The sequence below is a fragment of the Bacillus rossius genome, chromosome 13 (assembly GCF_032445375.1).
Source record: "Bacillus rossius redtenbacheri isolate Brsri chromosome 13, Brsri_v3, whole genome shotgun sequence".
Lineage (NCBI taxonomy): Eukaryota > Metazoa > Arthropoda > Insecta > Phasmatodea > Bacillidae > Bacillus > Bacillus rossius.
The window spans coordinates 10,073,068-10,089,501 of record NC_086340.1 but is presented as its reverse complement, the minus strand read 5'-3'; the positions used below and the strand labels follow the sequence as shown (position 1 = coordinate 10,089,501).

General features: G+C 36.8%; 1 protein-coding gene across 5 annotated transcripts; it reads right to left on the bottom strand.

The window, feature by feature from the left end:
• Positions 1-558: 558 nt before the first annotated feature.
• LOC134538226 (zinc finger protein OZF-like) lies at positions 559-15,194 on the bottom strand. Of its 5 annotated transcripts, none has more exons than XM_063379358.1 (6): positions 15,108-15,165; positions 13,434-13,800; positions 11,909-11,995; positions 9,634-9,746; positions 5,567-5,613; positions 559-4,205 (listed from the first exon to the last, which is right to left on the bottom strand). In XM_063379358.1, the coding sequence occupies exons 2-6, from the start codon at positions 13,509-13,511 to the stop codon at positions 3,130-3,132; spliced, it is 1,401 nt and encodes a 466-aa protein (XP_063235428.1). In that variant the 5' UTR covers positions 13,512-13,800; positions 15,108-15,165; the 3' UTR covers positions 559-3,129. The 5 variants fall into 5 exon arrangements, with proteins under 5 accessions (XP_063235428.1, XP_063235429.1, XP_063235430.1 ...); XM_063379359.1 differs by lacking the exon at positions 15,108-15,165 and adding an exon at positions 14,154-15,096; XM_063379360.1 differs by lacking the exon at positions 13,434-13,800 and having other exon boundaries at positions 15,108-15,194.
• Between the last annotated feature and the right edge of the window lie 1,240 nt (positions 15,195-16,434).

The window sequence follows — 16,434 nt, the reverse complement described above, 5'->3', positions numbered from 1 at the left end:
AGTTTTGATACATTTTTGAATGTGCAAACATCTTAGCTCTTGGCATACAATAATTTTGTGAATGGAACAGAAATGTGTTCCTAAACACGGTGCTGCCATCTGTGGAAGTATCGAAAATCTTGAAAAGATAGCTGAACTGCATGATTCATACGGGGATGTAATAAGCGTATCGGTATGACACAGTAAACATAATACTAGTACTGATATATTTTAATACTTCATGCTATAATTTATAGTCAAAAGAAGCGTAGCAAAAGGAAAATAACGACATCTTAAAAAATGTAGTATTTATGACCATAAATTATAACAAAGTATTGGTAGTTTATTTTTTAATACTTATTCACTGTGTAAATTCTGCAATGTTCAAGAACGCAATATTAATGGATGAATCATGCAGATCAGCAACCTTTTCGAAATTTCTGCACTAGGCTAGTGCCAGGCAACAACCATCTCTCAGCTATGTTTCTGGTCGAGACACCCCAGTATCACGCCTTGTTATACACTGTGTGACATAATATTATTATAACATTGCCCTGGTAACTAAAACAGACACAATAATTTAAGTAGATTAGAAGAGAATACTTTATTTTTACAAATACCATTTATGTACTTCTATAGAAAAAAAGCACAGAGTACAACACACATGAATAAAATAATTCTTAATGCCAATATAACAAAATGGCAGTTTTAACTCTCATACCAAAGTTACATTTTATTTCAATTAACATTTAACTTGTAATTCTGGACCATATTTATTTAGAACAAAAGTGAATGGAAGCTAAGAGTGAAGATTATACCAGTAGAGATTCTTGACTGAACATAAAAACCACATAATTTTACCAATTTACTTGATTCACTGCAGTAAGTATACATGTACTAAAACAAAACTGCTTAATATGCATTATTAAAGCCCCACCTCTGATACACCCATATGATACCTAGAACAACGTAATTGGTGCTTAGATTCCTTTTCAACCAGAAGTTTGTAACAACTTACAAGAAGTTTCAATCTGCTCTTAAACTGTCTGTAAATTACCTCTGTTATACATAGCTTGACGGTGTGAGTGGTGTTGCAAATGAACATGTTCTCTATCTGGTTTACACCTAATTAGGTTCACAGAGACCTAAGAAAAGCTGTTCAATACTAACTGTTTGCCTTGGGGTGGCTGGTTTTGTTTAGCACCAATTGAACTGTCAATCACAATCAGAATTTATGTCTTGCAGTGAAAGGAAATGCTGAAATGGAATCTTACATAAGCCAAATATGTTAACTCATATAGCTCAAGTTAAACACAATCTGTATCACTAGCATTTCCATGACTTATTAAGTCAACAAAAAGTAAAAATAGTTACTTTTTTCATGTATGCAAGATGTTCTAAAGCTCTGCTGAGCCTCTTAAACATTCCATTATAATGTGTGTAGGCTGTCCACATTTTCTATATCCCAAGCAGTGTATACACACACATATAAAGTACACAACATGCATACACTGATTTGATGCCCAATGGCTGACAACAGCTCACTTTAGATGACACTGCTAATACCCGTTCCCGAATGACCAAAAACATGAAATTACACAGAAAAGAATCACAAAGCGCAAGACATTTACGTTTCGCCATCAGTCTACTGATTTCATAGAGCATGGAGATGTAACAAATGGCAACCAATATGAGATTGTTAGTGACCAACACAACATTAACAAAGTTGCCAGCGTATGTTGATATCATCAAAGTTCGTTAGCTAACATATTAGTGCAATTTAAGATAAATGAATGTGCAACATTAAAAAACAAAGAAAAGTTTTTGCAATAAAAAAATTTCAACCGATTTGTAAATGAAACACGGACATATTACAAAAATTTTTGAGGTAGGTACAAGAACGCAACCCTGTTGAGTTCTACAGAAACTATGTTAAGAATTTTCACAAGGAACTTGAAAATTTAGACTAATTAAGAAGAGTTCAATTACATTATATGTAAAGATTAATTGTAAAATAATTAAGACTTATTTGGCAGAAAAACTTCTTATATTGAATAAAGTTATATTTTTCTCATCACAATAACCGTTTTAATATATCAAAAATGGGTAGCCATATTTCAATAACCAAAGAGAAAATAAAATAAAAAGGTCAGGAAATTATTTAGTTCCAACTATAAATAAATTCACACCACATCATCATTATAGAACACTAGTAGAGTACAGCTATTCTTGCAGTAAAAAAATATTATATGAAGGTATTTATAATGTAAAAAAAAAAAAGTTGAATGCAGGAACTAAACAATTAACAAAAACAGAAGAGTTGGGAGATTCCTAGCTTTGTTTCATGTGTAATATAAATATTTGCATCCATATGCGTGCAATTGTAGATACCTTTTACGTGATCCATACACCATGATTCGTAACAGCTTCCTTGTCATTGTAGAAAAGGCCTAATGCTAAAGTATAAAACCAACCATATGCTGTAGAAAATATCTGCATATGTAAATATCTTTGAATTACAAAACACACATTCACATTTTCTTTAATCAAATTAATGCACTATGCATAAAAAATATGCAGCATTTTTGGATGTAAAATCACATTACATATGGGTCAAATGTATCACAAAACATACAATACTACTAAAATTGATGTGGATCGACATACAAAGAAAATGGATCATATGTTGGCCAAAAATGGCTAAAAAAAAACATAATGCAAAGAGAAAGACTGGATGGTTAGAAAGAGGTAAAATAGCTTCAGCTATAGCTTATGTTTGAATAAGTAGAATTTTGATTATTACTACAGTATAACTGAATTAACTTGATTTCAAAGTATACCCAGATAGATTACTAGCAATTGGGTGGCGTGAAAAAAAAAAAAAATGTATACTATATAAGAAAAACCATAAGATGCCATTATTGAAATCTCAACACTAAACACTTACCACTACTGTTTACTGCACAGTAACCATAACAATGGAATACTTTAATGCACTGCCAACTGTTATCCTTCCAGAATTACTAACATGTGCACATAAACCCCAGGTGAACAATACAACCTCCAAGGTTGCTGAACACGTTGAAATCACAGTGCACATCCCCAGGACTGGACACGGCGTACTGCCCCGGCACGAGGCACGAGGTCTGCTCACGACACCTCCTGCTGCGAGGTCTCGCCCGCGGAGTGCGCCCGAACGTGTCTCCGGAGGTTCCCCGGCTGCGAGAAGCTCTTGCCGCACGCGCGGCACGGGTACGGCTTCTCGCCCGTGTGCACCTGCATGTGGGTCCTGAGGTACGTCTTCTCCGGGAACCTGGCCCGGCAGAGCGCGCACTCGAAGGGCTTGTCCCCCGTGTGCAGGCGCATGTGCATGTCGAGGTTCCGCCGGCAGGCGTACCGCAGGCCGCACAGCTCGCAGCGGAACGGCTTCTCGCCCGTGTGCGTCCGCACGTGGACCTTGACGTGCTGGCGCTCCGCGAACCTGGCGGGGCACAGCGCGCACTGGAACGGCTTCACGCCAGTGTGCGTCTTCGCGTGGCGCAGCAGCTTGCAGCGCTGGGCGAAGCTCTTCTCGCACAGCTCGCAGCGGAACGGCCTCTCGCCCGTGTGCGAGGTCGCGTGGATGTCCAGGAACCTCTTCTCCGTGAACTTCTTGTCGCACACCGTGCAGTCGAAGGGCGTGTCCCCCAGGTGCCTCCTCATGTGCAGCCTCTGGGTCTTCCTGTCCTTGAAGGCTTTGCTGCACAGGGAGCAGGGGTAGGGGGCGTCTCCCACGTGCTTCCTGATGTGCCGCTTCAAGGAGCCCTGCTCCGAGAACCTGTTCCCGCACACCGGACACTCGTAAGGCTTCTCGCCCGTGTGCGTCCGCGTGTGCCTCCTCAGCGTCCCCTTCTCCGCGAACCTCGCCTCGCAGAGCGCGCACTGGAACGGCTTCTCCGCAGAGTGCGTCCCCATGTGCTTCTCCAGGTTGCCCCGCTGGGAGAACTTCTTGTCGCACACGGAGCACTGGAACAGGTTGTCGCCGGTGTGGATCCTCGTGTGGATGTCCAGGGAGCGCTTGTGGGAGAACCTGGCCCGGCACTCGGTGCAGCTGAAGCGCTGGTGCTTCCGGTGGGTCAGCATGTGGATGTCGAGCGTCTCCCTCCGCTCGTACGACGACTTACAAACCCTGCACGTGAAGCGCTCCTGCTGCAAGGGGTCTCTGTCTGCAGCTGGGTAGCACCATCCTGGGGGGAAAAAAACACCAGCATTTAGAGCAGTGGTTCCCAAACTTTTCCAGCTGGTGACCCACCTTTCCTTATAGGAATACCTCTTATGGTCTATCGGTCCATGGTGGTGTAAAAAACCTTATTTGTATTGTATCCCTTCCTTATGTGTGTGTGTATGTGTGTGTGTGTCTATATATATATATATATACTGTATGCCTTTTTTGAAGATACAGATTGATTATTTAAAAACAATTTGTGTTCTGATTTGAAAATGGTTGACAAAACATAAGCACTTTGTAGCAAAACAGTTATTTATTTAACAATAGATATGTGTTTGCACACAATTAGATTTGTTTCAATTTTTCTTATTTTTCTTCTGATGGTTTATCCTATTGTTTCTGATAGTTTTAGGATCGAGTCGTGACCCACCGTTTGGGAACAGCATACACACAGATTTGAAGACACTAAGACTGCACATGGACAAGCATTCTATACTTGGAACACACACATACACACACACACACCAAAAAAAAAATAATACTCATGCAAAGACTACCTACAACCTACTGCTAGAATTGAAACATTTCATAGCTCATTTCAAGTTAATTTTTTAAATTATATAAAAAAAGCAGAAAGTTAACTTCATTGCAATTTCAAGATAATTATAATTATTAATTTACTATCCTATCCAATAGCCCGTGAGAGACAAGCAGCCGAGTGTTTCACACAGAATACATGTCTGCCTATGAAGCGTTCCAACCTCGGTGTAAGCAAGCACTAGAAACATGTTGAACTGAATGATCCTTATTGACCATATTGTAAAAAGGAGTTGCAGACCATCTGGATTAAATACCCAATAGAAACAAAACCTAATTAATCAAACTACCTTGACAAAAAATGAAGTGACTACAAAATTATTCTTCTGTATTAAAATATGCAATAAGCTCTGCCATGAAACTTTGAAAACTTTTGCAAATTTAAGCAGAATAGAGTCTAATGTAAATAGAGCTTAGAAATTTTAATACACATAAAGCTTTATTCACATCTTTGTCCTTTTCCAGTTTTTCTTTACTTTACCTTTCTCCTAATTAAAAAGATATTGAAAGTAATTTTTCACTATTTTTGTACTAATGACTTTGTTTCGTGCAGAAATTTGAAAAATTTAAATAAATTTTGATTGACCAACACGTAGGATCGTCCAATATATAAAAATGAAACAATCACAAAATACAGAGCATGTCCAAAATAGTGAAAAACTTTTAGTGTGGTCAATCATTTCAGACTGCACCCGCCTTCTTCATACTGAAATCTTTCTCACAAACTCAAAAATTTCACTCCAGGTGTATTTATGAGTGAATGTATTAGTGTATTACACTCACCTTGCAGATTGTTTGTAATCCTCCTATCATGACCATCATCAGTATCTCTGAAACAAAAGTAGAGCACATTAATGTGATTTAACTTCTCGTAAAAACATATACAGTAATTAATTTAATATTATTTTATGTTATTTTATTAGTATCCATTGCTTCATACATAATAAGATAAATGTGTTAATGGTTTATAAGTGTAGTTTGGAGAATTATGTATTTTGTCAGCCACAACACCAGCACACACATACAGAACGCGTGACTGGGTTAGTGCAGTAAAATGAGAGCAGTACAGATATTTGTGCGCTTAAATAAATACTGCTCTGCAATTCTGTTGTAATTCCACTGAATAAATAAACATCAGATTAAAAAAAAATCAAATGTTCAATTTGATCTTTATATCAAATAGGACATGGATACACTTAAATTAGTGATGGCCCGATATCCAAAAACCTGATACCGATATTTCCAAATTTACCGATCCGATAACCGATTCCCGATATTCCGATATTCTTATAATAGGCCTATCTCATTTCTAACACTGATTCTATAAAATTGTGGTTCTGGAGTATTGTTAGAGACAATAATGAAAAATGTTAAATATTAATAAAACATACATATGTGAATGTATATTATTTTTATTAATTGTAAAATATAGTAAATTCACATTAAATGAAAGCTAATAACGAATTTATCATAATGGCCTACAAATAAGCTCTCTAAATTCAAGGTCTTAAAATTTTTAATTGTTTTTCAAGGTCAGATAAAGCAATATTCTGGTGTAGGTATTACCTACAGCATGCAAAAAACATATTGTAACTACAAGGAAACAAATTTCAGATTTTTGTGGAGAAATGTTGAGAAATATTGTAGCTGTCCGGTATTAGTCTCTAGTGTATTTGCTTATAATGTATGAATTACAAGCCACTGCATGTACTGAGTCCAGTGTCTCAACTGTAATCTACGAAAAATACCGTCCAAAAAACGGGAAGCCCACAACTCACGTAGTTTCGGTTCCCTGCAAGAATTTACGAAGATTTCCGAAGTTTATTAACGCCACTTCATCCGCTAAATCAGAAGTTCAAGCATGTTGTGACTGACCTAACCTAACACTTCGATTTTTTTTTAATTTCAATTTTTGAGAGAAATCCAAAGTTGCACGAACGTGGTAGGGAACCTAAACTACGTGAGTTGTAGGCTACCGCCGAAAAACATCAAACTTTTGTACCCTTTGTAAAATTTCATCACGGTAAACGACACGCTAGAAAGGAAGGTCTTCAAGTAGTAAATTTTGTGACCATTGTTCAAGTGTATCACTCCATTTATTGGTGCGAAAACACGTTAAAAATACGTGAAAAGTAATTTCAATACAACTTTGAAACGTACTGCAGAGTTTATAAAACCACACATCTTTATTTATGTTGTTTTCAATGCACTCAATATAGCCAACATAATACCTTTGCTGCAACTCTCCCTACGTAAACACGTTTCATATTTTAGCTTTTGTAAAAACTTACGTAATGTTTTTGTATAGAACAGCAGTTGGCGACCATGAAACGACACGGAAAGAAAATGTCTTATATCAAGCAGCAACTTTATTCTTCTTCATGTTTACTTACGGCTACACCACTTATTAAATTAAATATCGTAATTATTTTCGTTTATGTTTTCAATTTATGTACACATAGTGAACTTCGAAAATTCATCAAGCAAAAACATTTTGCGAATATCTGAAACGAATAAATATGCACTAATGACTGGGATTTGTGTACACATGGAAGAATTGTACCGTCGGGATGCATTGCAGTATCAGAAAGAAGAAATAGGCTTGAAATCTTGAAATTGTTTCTGTGGAAAATATGCTTGGAATTACTAGGTAATATGGTGACGTGAAGAAAGATAAATTACGCCCGCGGAAAATAAGCTTGGAATTACGGTTAAGGTTATGTGAGAAGTATTATTGGCGAGAGCAAACATCGGTTATCAAAATATCGCAAGTATTTACCGATGTCCGATATTGAAAAATGTGCCGATATTACCGATCTCCGATATCGGATATCGAATATCGGGCCATCACTAACTTAAATACGGTAAACTCCTCTTCAGAAAATTTCCTCGACAAATAAGTACAAAAAATTTAGCATTTAACCTATTAATACATAACTTTTTTTAACCTTTTAATAAACTAACCCTGCTTATAGGTCTAAATTTATATTTACATACTCTGAGAAAAATATCAGAAATTTACTGTACTAAATATTGTTCTATTGCACAATGTTAATATTTAAAAATAATAATAATAATAATCAATATGTATAAGACACACATCATTGGAGACAAGATTATACAAAGTTATGTATTTTTGGGCCAATTTTGTTTTTAAAACCAGAGATATTAGTGTTGTTATTTAATATATTGTGTTTTTTCATAAAGAAAGTGTATTATTCAACAATTATGACACTAAATTTTTCAAGGTATTTTTCATAATAGTTATATTTTAAAATCAGTTTAATTTTAACTGTGCTATATGATAGATTTTTGCAATAAAATTATTTAAAAAAAAAAAAAGGACATAATTACTCAGAACAGTAAAAGTAATATGCCAAACAATGTGCCTTTAAAAGATGTAATAATGTCAATACTAATGAGATCAAAGATTAAACAAGGTAAAAATTAATTTTTTCCTGTCTATTCGGTCTTACAATTAAATAAATGGATTTACTTTATTAATACATTACTTTTTTTGATTTTAGTTGTAGTGTTAAAATTATGAAGTATTTCATGTGCTATTTGGGTATTGTATTATCTTGCAATTTGGTGTTATATGGTTTACTGACATAGTTGTCTGGCTTATATTGATTTTATTGCACTTCACCATAAAATAATTTCTATGTATGACTAGAATGCTACAAAGTTATACTGCAAAACCCTTATGAATAGGTTTAAATCACATGGGAAAGAAATAATTAATGTTATAATAAAGAAATAGTCAAAGAAATATTCTTCTTAAATGTCTGGTTGCTCAGTCCTGAATGAGCTTCCGGGTGTGTGAAAGTTCTGTAACACATGCTGCACCCACAAGCATAGTGCCAATGCTGTGCCCACAATCATAGTGCCAATGCTGCACCCACAAGCATAGTGCCAATGCTGTACCCACAATCATAGTGCCAATGCTGTACCCACAATCATAGTGACAATGCTGTACCCAAAATCATAGTGCCAATGCTGTACCCACAATCATAGTGCCAATGCTGTAACCACAGGCATAGTGCCAATGCTGTACCCACAGGCATAGTGCCAATGCTGTACCCACAGGCATAGTGCCAATGCTGTACCCACAAGCATAGTGCCAATGCTGTACCCACAATCATAGTGCCAATGCTGTACCCACAATCATAGTGCCAATGCTGTACCCACAATCATAGTGCCAATGCTGTACCCACAATCATAGTGCCAATGCTGTACCCACAAGCATAGTGCCAATGCTGTACCCACAATCATAGTGTCAATGCTGTACCCACAATCATAGTGCCAATGCTGTATCCACAAGCATAGTGCCAATGCTGTACCCACAATCATAGTGCCAATGCTGTACCCACAATCATAGTGCCAATGCTGTACCCACAGGCATAGTGCCAATGCTGTACCCACAATCATAGTGCCAATGCTGTACCCACAGGCATAGTGCCAATGCTGTACCCACAGGCATAGTGCCAATGCGTATGCCTGCACACATTGTTAGATAAGTGTGATAGACATTTGTACTACGGCTCTTTCAATATAAAGTAGGTATGTATATTTTCTGCTAGCTGAACATTCTGTAAAATATTTTAAAGAACTAAGAAAACTAGAACAGTATGCACAAAAAAAAATACTAACACAATGAAAAATGTATACACATGTATTCATTGTCCCTGCTAATCTTAGTTGCTAAGTGGTAGATTTTAATTTTGTAGATGAAGAGATGATTTTCAGACCACCAAATTTCTATTTTTTATTTGTCCCAGTTTGTCAGTAGTATTATCGATATCTATGTGAAAGAGACCTGAGACAACAGGAATTCACACCATACTTACGTTTCTACTTCTCCATTCTGGAATGTACTTGGATCCACCTTCACGACAATCTCTTCGTCTAAATTGTTTGATCTAAAACTGCTCTCCCCTTCACTAGTTGGTTCTGCATCATCCTGCAACATTTAGTACAAAATAAACGAATGTAGCGGAAGCTTATAAGAGAACAGGAGGTACTGCACACAAATTTAACGCAGATTTAATTTTCCTCGTTGCCCCATGGCATGACAGGTAATTGAGCACATTTTCTAAACTGCGCGATAACTTCGGCCTCTGTGGGGGAGTGTGCAATGTCGGATGAGAAAATTTAAGGCTTGGTGTTAAGTGGCACTCTTTTTTTATTCATTTCCATGACATTACTTTGTTTCAAGGGCTGGTCCTGTATATTTAACACTTGCATTCGTTGTTTACATGGTTCGTACCTTCTATCATTAGTCAATATATATCTTATTTACTCACAGTTTATTTTAAGTAATGTTATTATTAAAAAAAATAATCATCCACTGCTGCACTAATGACAAAAGGAACGCAAGCACAAAGATATTGGAAGAGCTGATTACCAATGTGAAACACTCACAAAGTGCATGTGCGAAACATTGCTTTGCTGCCAAAATTCAAAATGAAATATTAAGAAGATACGCACAACAAAATATTTGTTTAACTTTTTAAGACTCAAATAACATGTTTATTAAGTTAATTATAGGATTGATGATGAAATTTAAGGGTATTAAGGGCCCTTAAATATAAAAATCAAATTAAGGACAGACTATATAGGAAATTAACAATTAAGGAAGCATACAAACTCTGGTTTAGTCAAAAATTTTGAAAACCAGGTATTTTTATTAAAATTTATTTATAAGCTGTAAAATGAGAAACAGGTGATTAGTAACATGAGGGCTTGCACAACTTCTTACTGCTATTAGATAACACTTAATAGATATCTGGAGATAAAATTCATTATGAAACATGAATTGCAAGGTCAGATACACCGTTTTACAGTGAAGTTTCAGATTCACAATCCCTCGAATTTAACCATATACATACACATGAGTACTGACTCAAGACACATAAGCTTTAGACTACTGATTCAAAGCCCAATAAACCTACCTAGAAGCCCACACAAATCTGCAATAACATTTCCCTGAATTTTTTTCTAACTTTCTATAAAAACTATTTAAAAATCTTTTATATATATATATATATATATATATATATATATATATAAAATTTAACTATTTTGTATTTCTTGAAAGAAATAACACAAATACAAACTCCACCATTCCCTTAGCAGGCCTAGGCTTATTATAACTAAAATTTAATTCAAACAGAACCTTGTATATGCTATTTTATAGTGCACATGACTATGCAATAAAAAAAAACCCATCTGAAATAAAAATTCTTTCACATTCAGGGTTATGGCAGTGGGAACATGAAATGTTCCCATCAAATTACTACCACTGGGAAAACTTCCTTGACTTTTCCAGGATTTCGAGTAAATTCCATGAATTTTCCCTGAACAATTCCAACTTCCCTGGCTTTTCCCTGCCTTTCCAGAAAGTGGACACCCTGCTACTGTAATTTTAGATGTTCCAGGACCTGTAGCTTCTAGACACAGCAATGATGTAAAACACTATCTCACCACCCCATTTCCATTCAAAGGTTAAACATAATTAAGATAGCATGCTTTCGTGGCCATTTTCTGGAGTTGCTTGGCTTGTGGGTTGTAGCCACGTCCAAGGCGAAGATATCGCTGACGTTTCGGTTGACGTCGCAGTCGCCATCATCAGGGAGCAGGTACCTACCGAGGTTATTACGAGTTCTCCTGTCTTTTAATGCTCTCTCTGAGAGGGGAATCTTCCTTTATTCTGGTTGGCCTGTTGGTTTGTCCAATTTAACTGGGGTTCCGTAATTGGCTGGAGGGGTGGGTGCTGACCAATCAGCCCAGCCAACCAGCCAATCACAGAAGCCCAGCTCCGATTGGCCAAACACAACAGGCCAACCAGAAGAAAGGAAGGCTGTGATCGGACCACAGCTCTGCAGCCAATCAGGAAACACTAACACTCCCCTCTTCAGGTGAGAGTATTAAAAGGCAGGAGAACTCGTAATAACCTCTGTAGGTAACTGCTCCCTGATGATGGCGACTGCGACGTCGACCGAAACGTCAGCGATGTCTTCGCCTTCGACACGGCTACAACCCAGAAGCCAAGCAACTCTCCTGGTTAACAATAAGCTTTGTTGTATTTTTGATTCATTCTATGAACTACCTAGAAGAAAATACCTTTTCTTGTTTGATGAAAACAGACACTAATTGTTCTGGAGAAGCGGGGAAATCCATTGGAGATGATTTATAATCAACGTATTCCTTCTGAAACACAAGGAAAAAACAAATGTAAAACATTTTTTTCAATTAAAAATTGGACTACTTTAAGCTATGACAACTTTCGCTACTGTATCACAAACAGATTCCCTGCAACTGACAGCAAAAAAAAATTCAGTTAGTGAAAGTTAACCATATCTCATGCCACGAGATGAGATATTGTGGTTTTTGATGATGTCATAACTTCTTTCACAACTGATAGCTGTGATCCCAGGTAAGTTTAGCAGCAATTAAAACAATGAAACAGCGTGTGATTATAACTTTGAAATGATTACAAACAATTTTATCACATTTTTACTAACTCGCTTTATAGTGTGTCTGTTTGTCAGCTAGGTAGGTACTAATTTTGCAAATAAATTTAAACTAACTTCTTGGTGACATAGAGACTTGAAACTATGGCAATGCACTCACAAGACTAAAAAGCAGAAAATAATTAGTTAAATAAAATTTTATTTTAATATAAGTACCACATTTTTAAAACTGACTAAAAAGTATAAAATAATTTATCTTAGCCATGCAGATTCATAACTCCATTCAGAATCCTAACCCCATACCAAATGTCCTTAAAATTTGTGATTGTGAATATTTAATACCTACGAAAATACTTGTAAGAAGATTTAAAATGAAAAATGTGGGGAGCATGCAATAGATAATAGTAGGAGTGTAAGGAGTAACTGTCATTAAGAAAACTCACACAACAGTTCATACCGTTTGCAGTGCAATAAAATTTTTAGTGACTCAGATTAGCTATTCCTGCATCAATTATCTACTGTGTGTGCCCCATGTTTTCCATTTTAAATCTTACAAGTATTGTCATAGGTATCAAAAATTCAAAACTCAAGACAATCTATACATGGGGTTAGGAATTTGAATGAGGTTATAAATCTGTATGGAGCTAAGATAAATTATTTTATACTTTTGTCAGTTTTAAAAATGTGGTAGGTGTATTAAAATTTTTTTATTTGATTAATTTCAAATGTAGATCATAGGCTTTCGTGGCCATTACCAATTAGCTATAACCTTCAGGGTTGTAGCTACAAATAGATGTCTCTTTGCACTGACTTCTTTGGAAAAATACTGCAGGCACCAGTCTCTCAGCCGAGGGTATATAAATGCAGGAAAGCCACACGGAGCCTCAGTAACAGTTTGCAGCCAGCCCCCTTAAGATGACGACTGCTATTTACACCCAAACATCAGGGAAGACACACACCCAGACTTGACTCTCAAGCCCAGATTAAGTATGTTTAATATGATAAGATGGATTCACAACACCCGAAAAAGAATTGTGAACAATTAGTGAAGACACAGAGAAAAAAAATGAACATGGACAGCATTAAAAATAGTATAGTGATGGTACACAAAGTACAAACCTATAAATATAAATAATTAATTAGTAACAATAATAATCTTTAGATGATGAGCTCACTATATATTGACGTCGTCCCAGGTGCTCCCGTGGCTTGCACAGGTCGTTATGCCACCTCGGTGCCTCACTGGTCGGCATTTGTGGTCGGTGGTAAGTGTCTCGAACGGGTGTAGGTCGATTGTCATGGAGAGCGGAGATCGACTTGAGCCCTAACGGCACCTGCCAGGACGCGCCAGTTGGCCTTCACCCCTCGGCGCAAGCAGTCGTGTGCGACTCGCGGAGTTCGGCGATCGGCGTTCGTGTGCGGACCGGACAGTAGTGTGCGTACAGACAACGTTTCAAGTTAGTCGTGTGTGTGGTCCGACCACTCCTGCCTGCCAGGTGGCGACGTCACGACCACCGAGAGAAAGGAGTCTCGTGCTGTGAACTAGCCCACAGCAACAACCACTATTAAAGGTTAGTTGGCGCCCTCAGACACCACCCAGCCACGCATCAACATCGGCAGGACGACCATATATTTATATATATATATATATACACACACACACACATATATGTGTGTGTGTGTGCATGCCTATGTGTGTGTATACAGTGTTTAAACATTCTGTGGTAATTTTGTCAGATGAATATGTACGTAAATTAATTCTGGAGCATCTCTTTACCATTAAAAAAAATAAATGCAATATTTAACAATATTTAACTAGTCAGCTATACACACTATAATAGAGAAAATATGCGTATGCAAACTATGACATGCCTTTGTTGAAAATTTTTTTATACCTGCACATTAGCAGAACACTGCAGCCATCAGACAGTCTGCTCGCGATGAAGTTCGAGCAGTCTTTTGATGTTGTCATCGCGTGTCTGATTGCGACAGTTTTGTGGCGTTGTGCCTCGTTTGATTCTGTGTGCCTTGATTTTATGTAAATACCTGGAAATCTACTACTGTCAGTCAGAATGTCATATCGAGTCATGTTGTACCTCATTCTGTGTGTGCCCGGCCAAACTCAACCAAATATATACACTTTTCACAGTGTTTTTTTGATGCAGCTAACAGCACTTAAACACCAGTTCTCATGATTTTACAATATGTGCACTGCACCTAACCTAAAAAATCTTTAAAATGATAAAATACTTGAAGTATAGCAACACGCTTTCACAGAAATGTTTGTAGCACAACGTTCCACTTGTCTCGTACTACAAATATTTTTCCTCAGAAGGGTAGATTTTCGTACATGTAATAATGGTTGGTTAAGTTAGGTGTACTTTAAAATACTGTAAAATCCTAAAAATACTTCAATATCACAGTTGGTTAAACCTAACCAGTCATAAGCCACTCAGCTAGCAGGTCAGATACACCGTCTTACAGTAAAATTCCAGATTCACAATCCCTTGATTTTAACGATATACGTATATATGTGTATTCTCCCCTTTTTGACTCAAGACACGTACGTTTTAAGTTAGTAGACTACTGATTCAAAGCCCAATAAAAACTTAGAAGCCCACATTAATTTGTTTCTCACTAATGTGAATTATAAATAATTTTGGAGAAAGGCTAATTGAGATACAACCCAATTCACAACCAAACGAAAAGGAATAAATTAATAAAACAGGTTGCAAATAGAAAATAAGTTCAACTACAGCAAGGAAACATCACAATCTAAAATATACACTAAAAAAGAAAGGTCTAATACAAAATTACGCAATTTTTATAGCACACTCGCTAATATTTACCAAAATTTAAAATCCTTGACTGTCAGACAAATTTGCATATAACTAAACATAATTAAACATTATTCCAGGTTAGCCACCAGATAAAATTCACAATTGCTATACGTTTTCACAAAATCTCCCATTATATCATCCTTGAAAAACTAAAAATTCCCATAGTTGTGGCTAGCTTCCTTTATCTCTCTCAAGAAGTAAATTTTACAATGTTATAATTTATTACTATTATTATTTAAGGCTGGACTTAATGTTGAATTTTTTTTTATTTGTTTAATTTCCAGATTTGAATGATGAAAGTATACGAAAATAGAACTCTAAAAGTGAAATGTAAGGTTTTCTCCAGAGATTAGGAAAGGATCTATTTCTCATTTCTGGCTTTACCCAACTGTAGGAAAACAGAAAATTAACCTTTTGCAAGTGACCATGATGCTTAGGCAAAGAGTTTAGTTATGAATAGTTGTTTGAAAATTTTACAGATTAGCAAAGTACAGTAGCCTGAGTGACGGTTATAGCCAAGGCAGGGGACGTTTGTCAGGGATAACCTGTGGCTGGAATCACGTATGTTATGCTCTTATTGCATGGAGCTTGCATAAACGAAATGGCTCTCCAAAAGTATGCTAGGTAATCCATTAATTCAGTAGATGATTTTTTAAAATGTTACAGGCATAAAACACTTCGTTTGCCTCCATATACCCCAGACTTAAAATCCATCGAAAATATTTGGGAAAAAAGTAAAAGGCAAAGTTATACCACTCGTCGGAGAAACAACCAAATCCCCCAAAATGTTAGATTATTATCCATCATAAGACAACAAGCTTCTGCGAATTATGTTTTAGTTGTCAACCTGGAGCCTGCCATGCTGTATGTAATGATTGTTTGCCCAGATTATATCTAGTGAGGAACACGTGTGCGCTAGTACACGAAACTCTTCAGGGGTGGTTCAGGGCCATGTGGCTGGAAGGCAGCAGGTTCGACATTCTGTTGGTATCCCTTTAGCTGTCAGACACTCAGGATATTACATGGAGTTGTTGAATTATAGGTAGTGTTAGCTAGATGCATTTATTCAATTCATGCACTCTTACACATGCTATCTCTGTACTTAACTTGTTCCGAACTTAAAAGCCTTCGTTCGTTGCAGCACTTTACAGGAGTTACTGTATGAAGGCGGTTATGTTCATGATCCAGGACTCGGCCTACTATGTTTGGTGTCGTTAATAGCAGCGATGAGGTCAGACAGGTTGAACACATCGGTAACACAAATAACACTGCCCATCACGTGGGTAGCAAAATTAAAAATTTACAAAGCCCTAACAGAACATGAAGGAGCACATAA

Coding starts and splice junctions, on each gene's coding strand:
- LOC134538226 (XM_063379358.1), bottom strand. CDS start 13,511: ATGCCGACCAGTGAGGCACCGAGGTGGCATAACGACCTGTGCAAGCCA. Junction 11,996..13,433: donor TGGGACGACGTCAATATATA/GTGAGCTCATCA, acceptor CTTGTGTTTCAG/AAGGAATACGTTGATTATAA. Junction 4,206..5,566: donor GATTACAAACAATCTGCAAG/GTGAGTGTAATA, acceptor TTTTCCCCCCAG/GATGGTGCTACCCAGCTGCA.